Source organism: Pelophylax lessonae (genome assembly GCF_965119305.1).
Source record: "Pelophylax lessonae genome assembly, chromosome: 8".
In the NCBI taxonomy this organism is placed as follows: domain Eukaryota; kingdom Metazoa; phylum Chordata; class Amphibia; order Anura; family Ranidae; genus Pelophylax; species Pelophylax lessonae.
The window spans coordinates 234,180,750-234,194,452 of NC_138775.1; the positions used below are offsets into that span (position 1 = coordinate 234,180,750).

At 40.8% G+C, this 13,703-nt stretch overlaps 1 protein-coding gene across 1 annotated transcript in view; it reads left to right on the forward strand.

Annotated features, from left to right (window-relative positions):
• TNR (tenascin R) overlaps positions 1–13,703 on the forward strand; it is a 663,536-nt gene that overhangs the window by 533,669 nt on the left and 116,164 nt on the right. Inside the window, exons 11-13 of the mRNA XM_082265604.1 lie at positions 3,273–3,539; positions 8,155–8,274; positions 11,191–11,334. Of these exons, the coding sequence (XP_082121730.1) occupies positions 3,273–3,539; positions 8,155–8,274; positions 11,191–11,334 (531 nt within the window). The remainder of the gene's footprint in view (positions 1–3,272; positions 3,540–8,154; positions 8,275–11,190; positions 11,335–13,703) is intronic.

Here is a 13,703-nt window from a genome sequence, read left to right on the forward strand (position 1 = left end):
GTATTGTTTAATAAGCAATCCAAACTGTTGTGCGTAGTAAAGGTGGTATCCAGATCCCAACACCATCAGAGGGTAAATGATATTGCGTTCACCAGAGACTGTGGACCCAAAATCCCATACGGCAAATGGGTCAAGTGATGCTCATAGAGTAGGTCTTGGATAACCTCAAAACACGTAATAACCACGGATCTTCCAATGGATAGTCATTCGATGAAACAGAGGGAGAAGGAGAGTCTAAACCAAACGATGACATAGAGTATGAACCAAAGGAAGCAAACATAGTGTAAAACCGCCAGAGCAATTTATTAAAAGGAAGGTGGTACACTTACAGACATCCAGAGGTACAAACATGTAGAATAAGCAAGCAAAATCAGGCTGTCCTAGGCGTGATCCTTATTCTTTTCTATTCTTGCTCTACCTTTAATTTATGTCTGTATTGCTGTAGGAGATTTTTTTTATCACTTCCTGTCTTGTGAAACTGTTGTTAGGATAGTAAGCAAGGGATAATCTTTCTGGTTTTGATAGCAATAAATATTGGATAGGGTTTTAACCCTATCCTACTGTCTTCAAAGCTAAAAATAAATGTTTTAAGGCTTGACATACACTTTTAATTGGGATATGGTCAGTGAGATTTCATGTATACGTGAGGTGGTATTTGAAATAAATTTTTTTTAAACAACCCAAAATGTTTTTGATAAGAAAAAGGCATTGCCCTCTCTCAATTCCTCTGAAAAATATACAAGATATTGTGCACAAAACTCTCTTTACCTGCAGTACATTTAAACCATGTGGTAAAGGTATGTTGGCATACTCATTTGATTTATGTGAGGATATTATTCCAAATGACATAGGTCCCAGTATACTGTTTTTTCCATAACAGGTCCAATCTCAGTTGCCCAATATTCAGTTATTAAAAAGAAGTCATAGTTCACAAATTGTAATCCATGCTGCAGTGAAATTGCTTTCAATGTGTTCTTTTCTTTCTCCCAAACATTTATACACTGCACATCATTTTCTTTCCATGACACCCTCAGACCTAGGGTATTCATATATAGGTCGGTCTTTACTAATTTTGTGAATTCATTTTTATTCTTTCAATTCATTTTTTTTTATTTTATTAAAAATGAAAATAATCATGCATTAATGTACATATTTTTGTTTTTTGGAAAATAAAAATTCTGTTGAACTTTCTAAAATAAAATCTTTTAGGGTGCTAAATTCAATCAGTTAGTCTAACAAAATAAAAATGTTTTGCATAATCTTTAAAGTGACTAATAGATTTATAAGTTTTAACAGTCCAACAACAGGTAAAATGTTACTTATGGCCCTTTTCCACTGCAAGTACTGGCTCGGCTCTACTCAGCCCTGCTTGGCCCTGCTTGGCCCGGTTTGCTTTTCCACTGCTGGTACCACATGGTACGGTGTTGGAACAGTTTGGTACGGTACGGTATGGTTTGCTTTTCCACTACAGTAGTACTAAAGTTAAGTAGGTGGGATAACAACGGGGTGGGTGGGATTCTCTGACCAGTGGCTAGTAGTGACTGCATGCAAAGGATTGTGGGATATGGTACTGGGTATGGTACCTCTTGGAAACACAATCGAGATCATCAGGGATGTATACCCAGATCTGCAGCTGCAGCTGATCCAAGAGGGAGACTTGTGTATATGCCTGTGAGCCTGTCCTATGAGAATAGGTGGGCCATAATTTCTGGTGAGTTGCCATCCCCCTCTTTATGTCACAACGGTGAAGGATTTGCTGTCTGATGACCCCGTTACACACTGGTGACCCCTACTTGGTGGAGAGGATTGTTGCAAGACCATTTACCCTCTATGTTTAGAGATGGACGTTTATATGTGAAGTTATCTATATGCATATATGAACGTTCAAAAGACTCTTCATTTGCATGTCATTAAGTAATGATTTGCGAGCTATCTGCGCTACTAATACTAATTTCTTGATTTCATCTGGGATTTTTTGATTTGAGTATTGTTTAATAAGCAATCCAAACTGTTGTGTGTAGTAAAGGTGGTATCCAGATCCCAACACCGCATGGTACGGTGTTGGAACAGTTTGGTACGGTACGGTATGGTTTGCTTTTCCACTAAAGTAGTACTAAAGTTAAGTTGGTGGGATAACAATGGGGTGGGTGGGATTCTCTGACCAGTGGCTAGTAGTGACTGCATGCAAAGGATTGTGGGATATGGTACCAGGTATGGTACCTCTTGGAACCACAATCGAGGTGGTACTGTTTTTGAGAGCCGTACCGTTCGGTTCCATGCAGTGGAAAAGCGCCGCCGTACCGTACCTTACCGAACCGTTCCTACACCATACAATGCGGTACCAGCAGTGGAAAAGCACAAAAGCGAGCCGAACCGTTCGGTTCCATGCTGTGGAAAAGCGCCAATAGTTACATAGTTAGTCAGGCTGAAAAAAGACACAAGTCCATCTGGTTCAAAAAAAAAAAAAACAGTATTAAAAGCCCAACCATACAATCCCATATACACAATCCTATACCCACAGTTGATCCAGAGGAAGGTGAAAAAAAAACCAGCAAAGCATGATCCAATTTGCTACAGCAGGGGAAAAAATTCCTTCCTAATCCCCTGAGAGGCAATCGGATATTCCCTGGATCAACTTTACCTAAAAAAAATGTTAGTACCCATGTATATTATGTACACATAATATGTATATAATGTGTATATAAAATGTATAATCCTTTAAATGTATGTAACCAACCTAAACATTATTTTTTTTTATCTGAAAAAATTTCATTATACTGGAGACAAACTTAGTATTGTATACTATTGAACATGCCAAACAGTTGGTCTTTCCTTGGCCAGTATTAGAAGTCACTGTGCAGATGCAGAACACTGCACCAGTACTTTGTATTTTAAGCTAAATATCGCATCTGCTTCTTATATTTTGAGGGTACTTTGATGGCAAGTTGTCTACACCTGAGGCTCTGCAGATGTTACAACTGTTACATGTGTTAAGAAGAATGCACTGCCAGTAGTGAGATACCCTTGCTTGTCTGATTAGTTTGGGAGGGAAATGAGGACTTTGTTGGCAACCGTGGAAGGGAAATCTTGCCTATTGAGCCCTGGAGAGGTATAAGAAGCCAGTAGATAATTCAAGCCACTGATGCCTGTGAAATATCAATATTGTGTACCTTGTACTATGTTATTAAATCAGCTCATTTACAGCAATAAGATTTTGATGGAACGGCTCACGGAAAATCTTTTCTTTTTTTCTCATTTTTCAAAACCTACAGGCTTCCGGCCCATCACACAGCTTTATTTTTCTGGCATAACCGCATACAGTGTGAATGTCTCATGGACAGACCCATCTCCTCCAGCCGACCGCTTCATGCTGAGTTATACCCCCATTGGGGGTGATGAACCAATAGAACTCTCACTTGATGCCTCAGTAAGGCAAACACGTCTCATTGATCTTCTGCCTAGCACAGAGTATCTGGTCACCCTCCTGCCTATACATGGAACATTAAGAGCAGAGCTGGTAGAAGGCACAGTAACTACAGGTGAGCTGGTTTGGAAATGTTTTTAAAGTCAAGAAAAAGGTATTATGAATTTACAAAATTTCTTAGATTTTGTTCCAAAATGGATGGTCCACCACAGAGCTATTTTAGCTTCTTCATTAAGGTATTTCGATGAAGACGTTTTAGTGTTCTTAGCTGCTTACTTTATTATTGTGCGTAAGAAACAAGTGGGCAAGAGGAAATGGTAAAACCAGTGGGATCATATGTGAATAGAAACATAGAAGAATGGTGGCAGAAAAAGACCAAGTGGTCCATCAAGCCTGTCCCATTTTTTTTCTTTATAAAGACTTTATTGAAAACTTTTGTATGCATACAGAGAATATCGCAGTAAATGCGTAAAAACAAAGTGTGAGATAAACAAGAACCAGTAATAGTAACAAGAACAAATATTAAATATACCAAGAACAAACTGGCTCCCTATGAACGGCTCTGGCGACCCTGGATTGACCATTGCCTACCACCGGGCCTTGACGACAGCCTTGTACTCACCTGATTGGTCGCCCTCATTACCGGCTCTCTTTTCCCACCTGGGCCCCTAAGGGGGTTCGAGGCTCCCTCCGGGCACCTGCTGATACCCCCCCACGACCCTCCCCAACTTACCTCACTTTCATTCCAACCCTGCCAACCCAGCCCCCCCCCCACTCGGCCCCTAGTGTACCCACTTAAGAGCTGTACCTTGGTTTTGGTTGAGACCCCTTCTGTGTGGGGGTCCATCCACGCAGCGTGGCCTCGGCCACACCTACAGCTTGAGCGCACCCTCATTGCATCCCAGACGAGACGCCGGGTCGATCCCATATAAGTATTGCATTTGCTACATGTTGTTTGTGTGTTATATACAGCAGTTTCGTATCTCAATGCGCCTTGTTTTATCTAGGCATGTACCTACTGTTTCCACTGCATATTGCTGTACCATGTTTCTTTTGCCTTTAATAAAAACCGTTTAAAAAGAAAAAGGAAAACAGAAATAGAACGTTATGTACTACATGAAAAACGATTGAGTACCAATGTGAGGCTAGACTAGAGAAGTAAGTACGCCCAAAAAATCAACTCAGTGGGCCCCCTAGACCATATTGCAGATGAAAGCGGTCCATGCATGAGTAACAAAAGCGGCCCTCGGATACACGACCAGGGAACCAGACACCCCCAAAGGGATCACACTGTGTCCGAGGCCCCGGAACGTGCGTCAGAGGGGGCTAAGGGAGAACCATGTTGGGGACAAAGTGAACAGGGGGAACGTTCGTAAGCCTGTCCCATTTTTATACATAATTGTATTTATATAAATCCTTCCAGAATAAAACATTGCTAAACCCAGGACAAAGCATTTACTCTATCTGGTCTCCCACCGTGCAAGGAACATGGAAATGCAAATTTCTTAGTAAATATAAACTGCTAAATACCTTTTCTCATCAGCGGTATATAGCAGTCTTGTGACTTCTATCAGTGTCTGGCCGAGCAGTGGTTTAAGTTTGTATTAGGAGTTTTCATTCTCCTCTGACTGTCCTATGAGGCTACATGACCCCTGACCCTCTGTCTGGACAGTGCTGATTGGCCCTATGCGTAATGACATGCACCCTCCCAAAAAAAACTCTCTAGCAATACACACCAAACTGAGCATGTGCAGAGTGCTCCCATAGCTCTGTACTATCAGGAGATTGATTGGGGACTGTGGAAGTAGGGGAGGATCAGAGAAGACAGGATCAAACAGCCTTTTTACTCAATGCGCAGGATTAACTCCTTAGGTTCCATAATGAGTATAACAAGTATGCTTTACTGCATATATAGACTGATTTTACTGTTGTGGGTTTAGTAACATTTTAAGACTCTAGTAGAAGTGTGTATCAGTCTTTTATAATAAGCAGCAACAAATTATGAAACAAAATTGTATTTGAAGTGGGTGCAAAGGGGTAGGATTTCCTTCTAACTTCATAAGTGATATCACAAATAAAAACAGTGTGCAATGTTTTTAGAGTACTGAATGACTTTAGTCTTTGCCCAGCATATCCCCCCCCCCCCCGCCCTATTTATATCAGTTGCCAATTGTTTTTAGTATTACACTTCTGTTTATACAGGTTATAAATGTTCTTGTACATTTTAAGGTTCTACCCACTATCCCATGATAAGGAAAACATCCCTTATTCTTTGGATTTTTGAATAAATTAGATGTACATTTCATCTGTTTTAGAACACACACATTTATTTCTTTTTGGTTCCTTTTAGCCCACCTCATCATACTTTACCTGGTCTGGTTGTACCATTGTGTTGGTCCATTAGCCCATGGTTCCCATACACTGTACTGATGATGGCCAACTAGTCGTAAAGCAATGTTAAACACAAAAGCAAACATTTATTTTATTTCAGCTTACCAAATCTTCTTTAAGGCCCCTTTCACACACTCCATCCGCCGGACAGAGTCCGTTTTTCTCAGCGGGGGATCGATCCGCCGATCCCTTGCTGAGCAGCAGAATGACAGCTGTTCTCCACGCTGTGTGCGGAGACACAGCTGTCAGTTCCCCATACATCTCTATGGGGGAAATCGGATGGGAACAGACCGTCGGTCCGTTCTCTTCCGATCCCATCCGCTGGACGGATGGAAAATAGGGTTTCCATCCGTCCACATTTGACGGATCGGGTCAGATGTCAGCGGACATGTCTCCGCTGCCATCCGATGCCCCATAGGAATGCATGAGGGGGACTGTTCAGATCCGCCAAAAAACGAACAGGCGGATCTGAACGGTCCGCCTGTGTGAAAGGGGCCTTAAGGCCCGTACACACGTGCAGATTGTCGGCCGAAAAGATTCGGCCGACGACCGATCGGCCGATTTTCGGCTTGTTAGTATGATGCTTCCGACAGCCGACAGCGCACTTTCGGCCGAACAGAATCTGTCGTGCAAGCATTAACATTTTTGTATGCCGACACCAGAACGGCCGATTGTTCGCCAGTCAGTACAGAATTCGGCCGACAGACAGCAGATTTGCAAGACTGGGCATGCTCAGAAAAGAAAAAACACAGGGAAAGTTAACCATCACATGACATCACTTCTGCAGACGGCAGATAAAATTCGTGTGCAGTCTTTTGCACTTTTCAGCGGACACGACAGCCCGGGGACAAAAGACGGCCGATCGGTCGGCCGACGATCGGTACGTGTGTACGGGGCTTTAGGCTTTCTTTCTTCTATTTTCATCTGGTGATCTAAATGGTAAGTCTATTGTTATATAAAAGATTAAGCTCTCCTGCAAATGTATTGGTTTACATGGATGAGACAAACCATTTACCACTGGCAAGGGTGCGAACAATGGTTAGCTTTTAGTTATTCATGTAAAACCTTTATCCCAAAAGAAAAAAAAAAAATTGTTTGCTGCAACTGCGTGTGGGCTGAAGACTGGCTTCAATTTATTGGTGTATGTAAATCTGCTAGTGTATTTAATACTACCCCCCCCCCTTCTCCCAGACGGACAGTGCTGCTATCTGCTGTGCCCCCTGGGCTTCTTTATCCAGAGTAAGGACACTCTAATACAGGAGGCGTGTTACTTGTCAGATCACCAGGTGAAAACTGAAGGGGAAAAGCCTAAAAAAAGAAAGTGAATGCAGTCACCACATCTAATGATTGGTTAGCTGTAATATAAGACATTTTTGGTTTTGGATTTAATACTACTTTAAACAGTTGTAAGCAGATTGTTATAAATGGCATACTAATATCTGGAACAGAGTAAATAGGAGATAAGGTAAATGGGTGATATTAGCAGTAAGCATTCTATTTGTGCAGATTCTGCTAAAAGGGCCCTTTGAGATATAGGGGCCTATTTTGTAATTAAGAATTATAAAGTGTTAACAGCTGAGGCTTCAAATCGTTCCTCAAAGAGGAGAGGGAGGCACCGCTGCCTCTGATCTGGTGTCATTGCTCCCTACGGGGTTCCAGCCTTGAAGCAGTGGTTGCTACCCCTACTTGTATGATATATTGCTAAGACATTACTATGATACATGTATACAATTCTTGTAGTGTATTTGCTAATTTTCATATGCACTCTACAAGCTCACCATGGAAGATGTTCCGCTACCCTGTTGTTTCTTGTGTTACCTACATCACGTTGATGTTTTCTTGTTCTCATGTATGTTTTCCCGTTTTAAAATGCAAATAAAAATGTATTGATTGAAAAAAAGAGATATAGGGGCCTATTTATACTGGAAGTGGACAGATGGTGTTGGAACCTCTCCCATTGCTATGTAGAGTTGTAAGCCTCAATATGGATCACGTCTCTCTAGCTGTCAGTTGATACGCAACAAATAAGTATTTTAACTTGGCCAGTAGAGAACAGAAGGTGCAAAACATTTGGTCCACACAGGGGCCCTTTTAGTGACTCTCTCATTTGTTGGTTGACCAAATTACAACCTCTAAGTGAAAACGCTATTTGCTTGTGCAAGTTCATCTCCATCTTTAAAAGAAATGTGAAACTGTTAGGTGGTTTAACCAACATCTACCAAAAAACTGAAAAATACATTCTAGGTAGACTGAACCCTTATTTATATTCTTGAGTGACTAGGTTTTATTTTTCACAATCTCCATTGATGTATTTCCTTATCTTATTGTTTTCTACGTAGGAGTGGCACCACCTATGGATGTATCTGTGATAAATGTAACAGAAGACTCAATGACGGTAATTTGGAGACCACCTCCTTCCTCGCTCCACCATTATCGACTGTCTTACCAATCTACTAAAGGTAATGAAATGCCAGTGGGAACTCTCAGCTTGGTCTTCAAATCTTTGTGTTTTTTCTCCACTATATCAAAAATTGTTCTAGGATTGAAGAAAAGCATAATTCGAGAACATACTGTAATAATCATATCCACTGAGGAAATGTTCTTTGGTCAGAGGAAGATATTAAAGTAAATACTTAACCACATGATATTGACCTTAGTTAGCATGAAGTTAGTTTGGAGTTATTATCATACGTATGTTGGTCTGTATGTATAAGGTAATATTTTCTATACTGTATATTGTAATAAAATTACACATATTTTTTTAGCTGTGTGTGCAATGCATGGGGGAATGAGCCAGTAGGGGGCTAAGGGCCGGCAACAAAGGGGGTCCTGTTGGTTCCATTGGACCCAGGCAGAACTTTGAGAGGCAAATTGACACCCAAGAGGATTTTTTTTCCAGCAGTTTTGTGTGTCATCAGTTTGTGGTGGGTTTCGGGAGGCAGCTCCCCATCTTATGCCGCCACCCGTTTTTTTCTTTGAGGGGGTGGGGCAGCATTTCATTCTTCGGCCCATGCAGCACAATCTCTTGGGCCAGCCCTGAGGGGGCTGTATGTAGCTTTCTGAAAATGATGCAGGATCCTGTCCCAGTACTCCTCCCAAGAGCCCCCAGCCCTGATGCAAGCTGTGAGCTGGCTCTTAGGAGGAGTTATGCAAATATCAGAATAGCTTGATGGGTGGATGTCAGTCTGGAGGAGTGGATGTTCATAGGTGGATTGCATTTGCATGCAGATCCACCTTGGTAACACCCATATGTGAGGCTGAGCCTCCATGTTGGAAAGAATCAAAATCAAATGAGAGAAAAGGTCAGGCCAGGGACAGTTAGGCTGGAGAGAAAAGAGCTACATGACAATGGACATCCTCCAACCAGGAGATGGGGCAGGCTTTCCTTGACTTCCTCCATGTTCTAATGCACACTATGAGAAGCTTGTGGTGTGCAGTAAACAGTTTTAGTACAAACAAAGGGGCTTTTACAACTGTGCAATGCTGAAGATAAAGCTGAAGTTCAGATTTAAATGTTGATGGGTAGTTATCAGAATGGAACTTCAGAAGAGAGCCTAAAGTATATGTGAACCCTTACCATATAAAACAACCCATTCATTTTAAAATAAAAATGAAATGCAAAACATTTATATAAATATATGTACAATATAAACAGTATTTATAGATATAGATAGATTATATGTATTTTAGATTTTTTATAGGTGATCACATCATTTCTGTTCTCAGCTGCATAAGGGGCTTAGAGATGTAAGGGTGGAGAAACAGAAATACACTGACATTGACCTTCCCAGTAAATAGCTGTGCAGGGGGGCATGCCAGCACAAGTCTTGGCTATTGTAGGACAGGCAGGCTGTTCTTCCAGCAAAGCTAAATGTGTTCAAGTGTCCATATATCATAAAAGAAGCCTTGATCCCGTGAGAGATGATAATAAACACCAGTGTGTTAGATCCCTCCACCAGAAAGATTGGCCTCTCACCTCAACATACGACCCAAACAGGCCAGCATTAGCCTGTATGAAGATAATGGACTCCAGGGATGACTCTCCAGCCTTTCACCTCCGGAGGTCGCCGGGACATGCAGTAAAAATATAAGGCAAAAATCTAGTGCTCTCTGCTTAAATATAAGTAGGCTTTATTGAAGATAGGAAGGTAACTCGCATTTGTCAGGCACTCAGCCGTGCCTGCTTGTATGGCATTCAGTGTATAGCTCAACCCGAGAGATGATCGACGTCAGGCACGCAGGCTCCGCCCCCCTATACGAGTTACGTCAGAGCGTAAGGCTCCGTTGACTTCTTCGGTAGGGGTCTCAGTTCATATCCGTTTTTCATCCGTTTTTTGTCAGTTGTCATCCGTTTTTCGTCATTTGTTATCCGTTTTTCGTCCATTTTTTTGTCAGTTGTTATCTGTTTTTCATCCATTGTCATCCGTTTTTCATCCGTTGTCATCCGTTTTTCATCAGTTTTCATCCGTTGTCATCCATTCTTCATCAGTTTTCATCCGTTGTCATCCCTTTTTCATCCGTTGTCATCCCTTTTTCATCCGTTGTCATCTGTTTTTCGTCCGATCCGTTTTTTGACAGATGAAAAATAGGGCATTCATCCGTTCAAAAAACTGGACATTGATGGAAGTGGATGTTGTCATCCGGTTTTACATAGAGATGCATTGATGTCCGTTTTTCATCCGTCAACGGATGGATGAAAAACAGACAGCATGTGTGAAAGGGGCCTTAGGTTGGTCAGTTTGAAAAAGGAAAGCAGAAGGACTGGCATGAACACCAGATATTTCACACAAATGAAGAAATACAAAGAGAGCAGGATACTTTTTTAACACAAGTACCTGCTACAACAGACACTTATCAGGAATATGAAATGTGGGGGTAACATATTCTTTAAGAATTGTGGCCTCATTAAAACTTTTTTAGTAGTAAGCTTCTATAGTTTTGTGTTGGTGGAATAGAAATCTATAATATGCATCTTTTATTCAGTTTTTTATTCAGGAGAGCAGAAAAAGTTTAAAAGATTTCGCCACCCAAATAAAGAATTTTCTTAATTCCACAATAAACAGGTTCAAAACATCTCCAAAACATCTACCAATGAAAACCATTTCATTGGTAGAGATGTCAACGCTCCTCTGATTTTCTTTTTTGATGTGGCTTCTCAACTAGGTCACTTGCTTCTTCTTCAAGATGGCCAATCACAAATTAGTAACTGAGCAGTAGATTTCACTTTAGGGGGCTATGGAGATTTCTGTCATGATGCCATTTTTTTTACACGTTTTGAGAGACAACCTTCTTGGCAAAAGAGAATTTTGCATGTGGATGAAGAATTAAAAACCAAAAGGTAATAGTGTTTATGGTTTGTGGTCTAATCTCCACAGGGAGGATGGATAGCGTGGTGATTGCTAATGATCAGACTCAGTACACACTCGCCAATCTACAGCCAACCACTGAATATAGAATCAGCCTAAGCAGCGTGTGGGGACGCGAGGAGAGTGAGAGAGTCGTCATCACCGCACAGACAGGTCAGTGTAAATAAATTACATTTAAGGTTTTTATTTTTTAAATATTTCATAAAACATGGGCAACTTTAAACTTCCAACAAATGGCATAGCTGCATCCTCACAATGTTCTTACTCAATGATCTTCAACATTAAATAATAGCATATGTCACGTATAGATGTACATATGATATATTTATTAGACACATTTCATTATGGACACAGTATGATATCAGGCAATTAAGATATGGTGATCAATCCTCTATAGCGGAATGTACAGTGATTTTATACATAATGTCTTTATTTCCCATGGCCAGGACTAAAATGAGTTTTATTGTCAAGAAAATATTAAATATTTAATACTAATAGTTTGAATTTTCCTTTGAGGCACCAGATGGAGTGCTAGTTTTCTTTTCACATTTTTCTGACTTCCAGTTTGCATCTTTGATACAAAGCACGCATGTCAAATTTGTGTTTTATGGGCCTCGTGCCTTCCCTGACGCCCTCAGTGGTTTGAGGATAAAAACAAAATGTGCCCCTGGCTGTTCTCCAGTAGATGAGTTATGTTTTCTTGCAAAGTTTAGTAGTAAAATACTTTAGTAAATGTTTATAGGACTCTTTCTCTGTGAAAAAAATATTGGATATTGCAATTTTACTATCATGTTAGGTTCGGAAGTGCCATAATCTGTTTTGGAATTAAGTAGGAACGTCCCACAATAGGCTTATTATGAACCACACTGGACATAATGCACCCCCCCTTACTTCCCTGAAGGGCCAGCTTCTGCCAGGCCGGGCTGCAGTACTCACGGGCCAAATGTCAGCTGGTTTCTATTGAACCAGCCGATGCCGCCCAACATTTGGCCCGTGTGTACAGGGCTTAAGGCTACTAAGAAGACCACAATTCAGTCAGACAGCAGCCTCAGAAATGGCTGTGGTGCCTCTTTGGCTAAGCCATGGCGCTCTGGAAATCCTTTGAAATGTATTAAATACTTATGTGTAAAATAAATATTGTATATAAATAGGAAATAGAGATACAACTCAACAGTTTAAAATCGATACACTTAAAAAAACAAATAAAATAAAACTGACTCAAGACTATTAGAGTTTCCCTTTAAAATTATACAAAAAAGTGCTTTGCGTGCTGCTTTTTAGCTAGAGTGTGATCATTAATATGCCAATAAATATCTTTTATTTGCTCCCTTTTGGACTGTTAAATATACAATTGAAAGCGTATATGTCAATATGTATTAAAAAAATAAATAAAATAGCTGGTTATCCAGTCAGAAATCTTGTGAGCTAATAACTTAAAGCGGAGCTCCAACCAAACGGGGAAGCTCCACTTGTCTGCCTGCGGCTGCCACATTTGGCACTTTTTGGTTTTGGGTTTAGATACCCTTCAAGTTTCTAAGGAACTCCTTTACATAGTAGGTGAGGTTGAATAAAGACAACAGTCCATCCAGTTCAACTCTGCAAACTCATTAGAGTGCTTCACACTTTTCTTGTTGGAATATTATTATACAGTATATTATGTTATGGAGAATTTAGCAGGAAAAAAGGGATCAAAGTGGGTGAAAACACCCAAACCTCCAAGATGGGCAGAAATCAAGGCCATAACTTTGGCCTGAAGATCTTGTCATTGGAGTTTCTTTTATGATGTACAGAGTGTCTCCAGAGGAACTTGGCTAAGCCTGGGAGCAGAGTGTAAAGTATATTATGAGAATGCATCCTTCCACTCCTGCACTGTGTCTGCATTCAATCTCAAGGGATTTTAAGAACCCAGCTCTTCAATTATGCAGTCAGAAAGGACAATGACATCACCCACACATCCCAGAAGCACCAGGAGCTGGGTTCCGAGTATTTTTTCCTAAGAAACTCAGCATTTTTTGTCAATGTTATACATGCAGGTTTTATTTTAATTGAAGGGTGGCTTTTAAGTGTGTTTTGCAGCAAAATTGGAATGATGCCTACTATATATTTTTTATATGTCCCTGTTCACATAGCATAATATATTCAAATATTGCTGCTTACATTTTTACCTGCTCTTTTCTGAAAACTCCAAAACGAAAGTTTTCCCCTTCTATGTATTGTTAAGGAGGGATTTTGGGAGTTATGATTACCATAATTAACCCTGTCTGTACTGTGTGGGCAGGTCTCATTATCAGTTGTAAACTAGATTTAAACACAGTCAGTCTTAGGCAGGCCATAGACAGTGTAAAATTCTCTCCTACAAATACAGGATAGAATGCAGGTTGCAGGAAAGAAATTTGCATGATTACCCCATCAAAACAGACGGTGCTGACAGGGGAAGCCCTTCTTCTGGGCGATTGTCTGCTTCCAGTGGGGGGGGGGGGTTGGGGGACACTGTCTGCTCCAGGAGAAGATAGTAATTATTG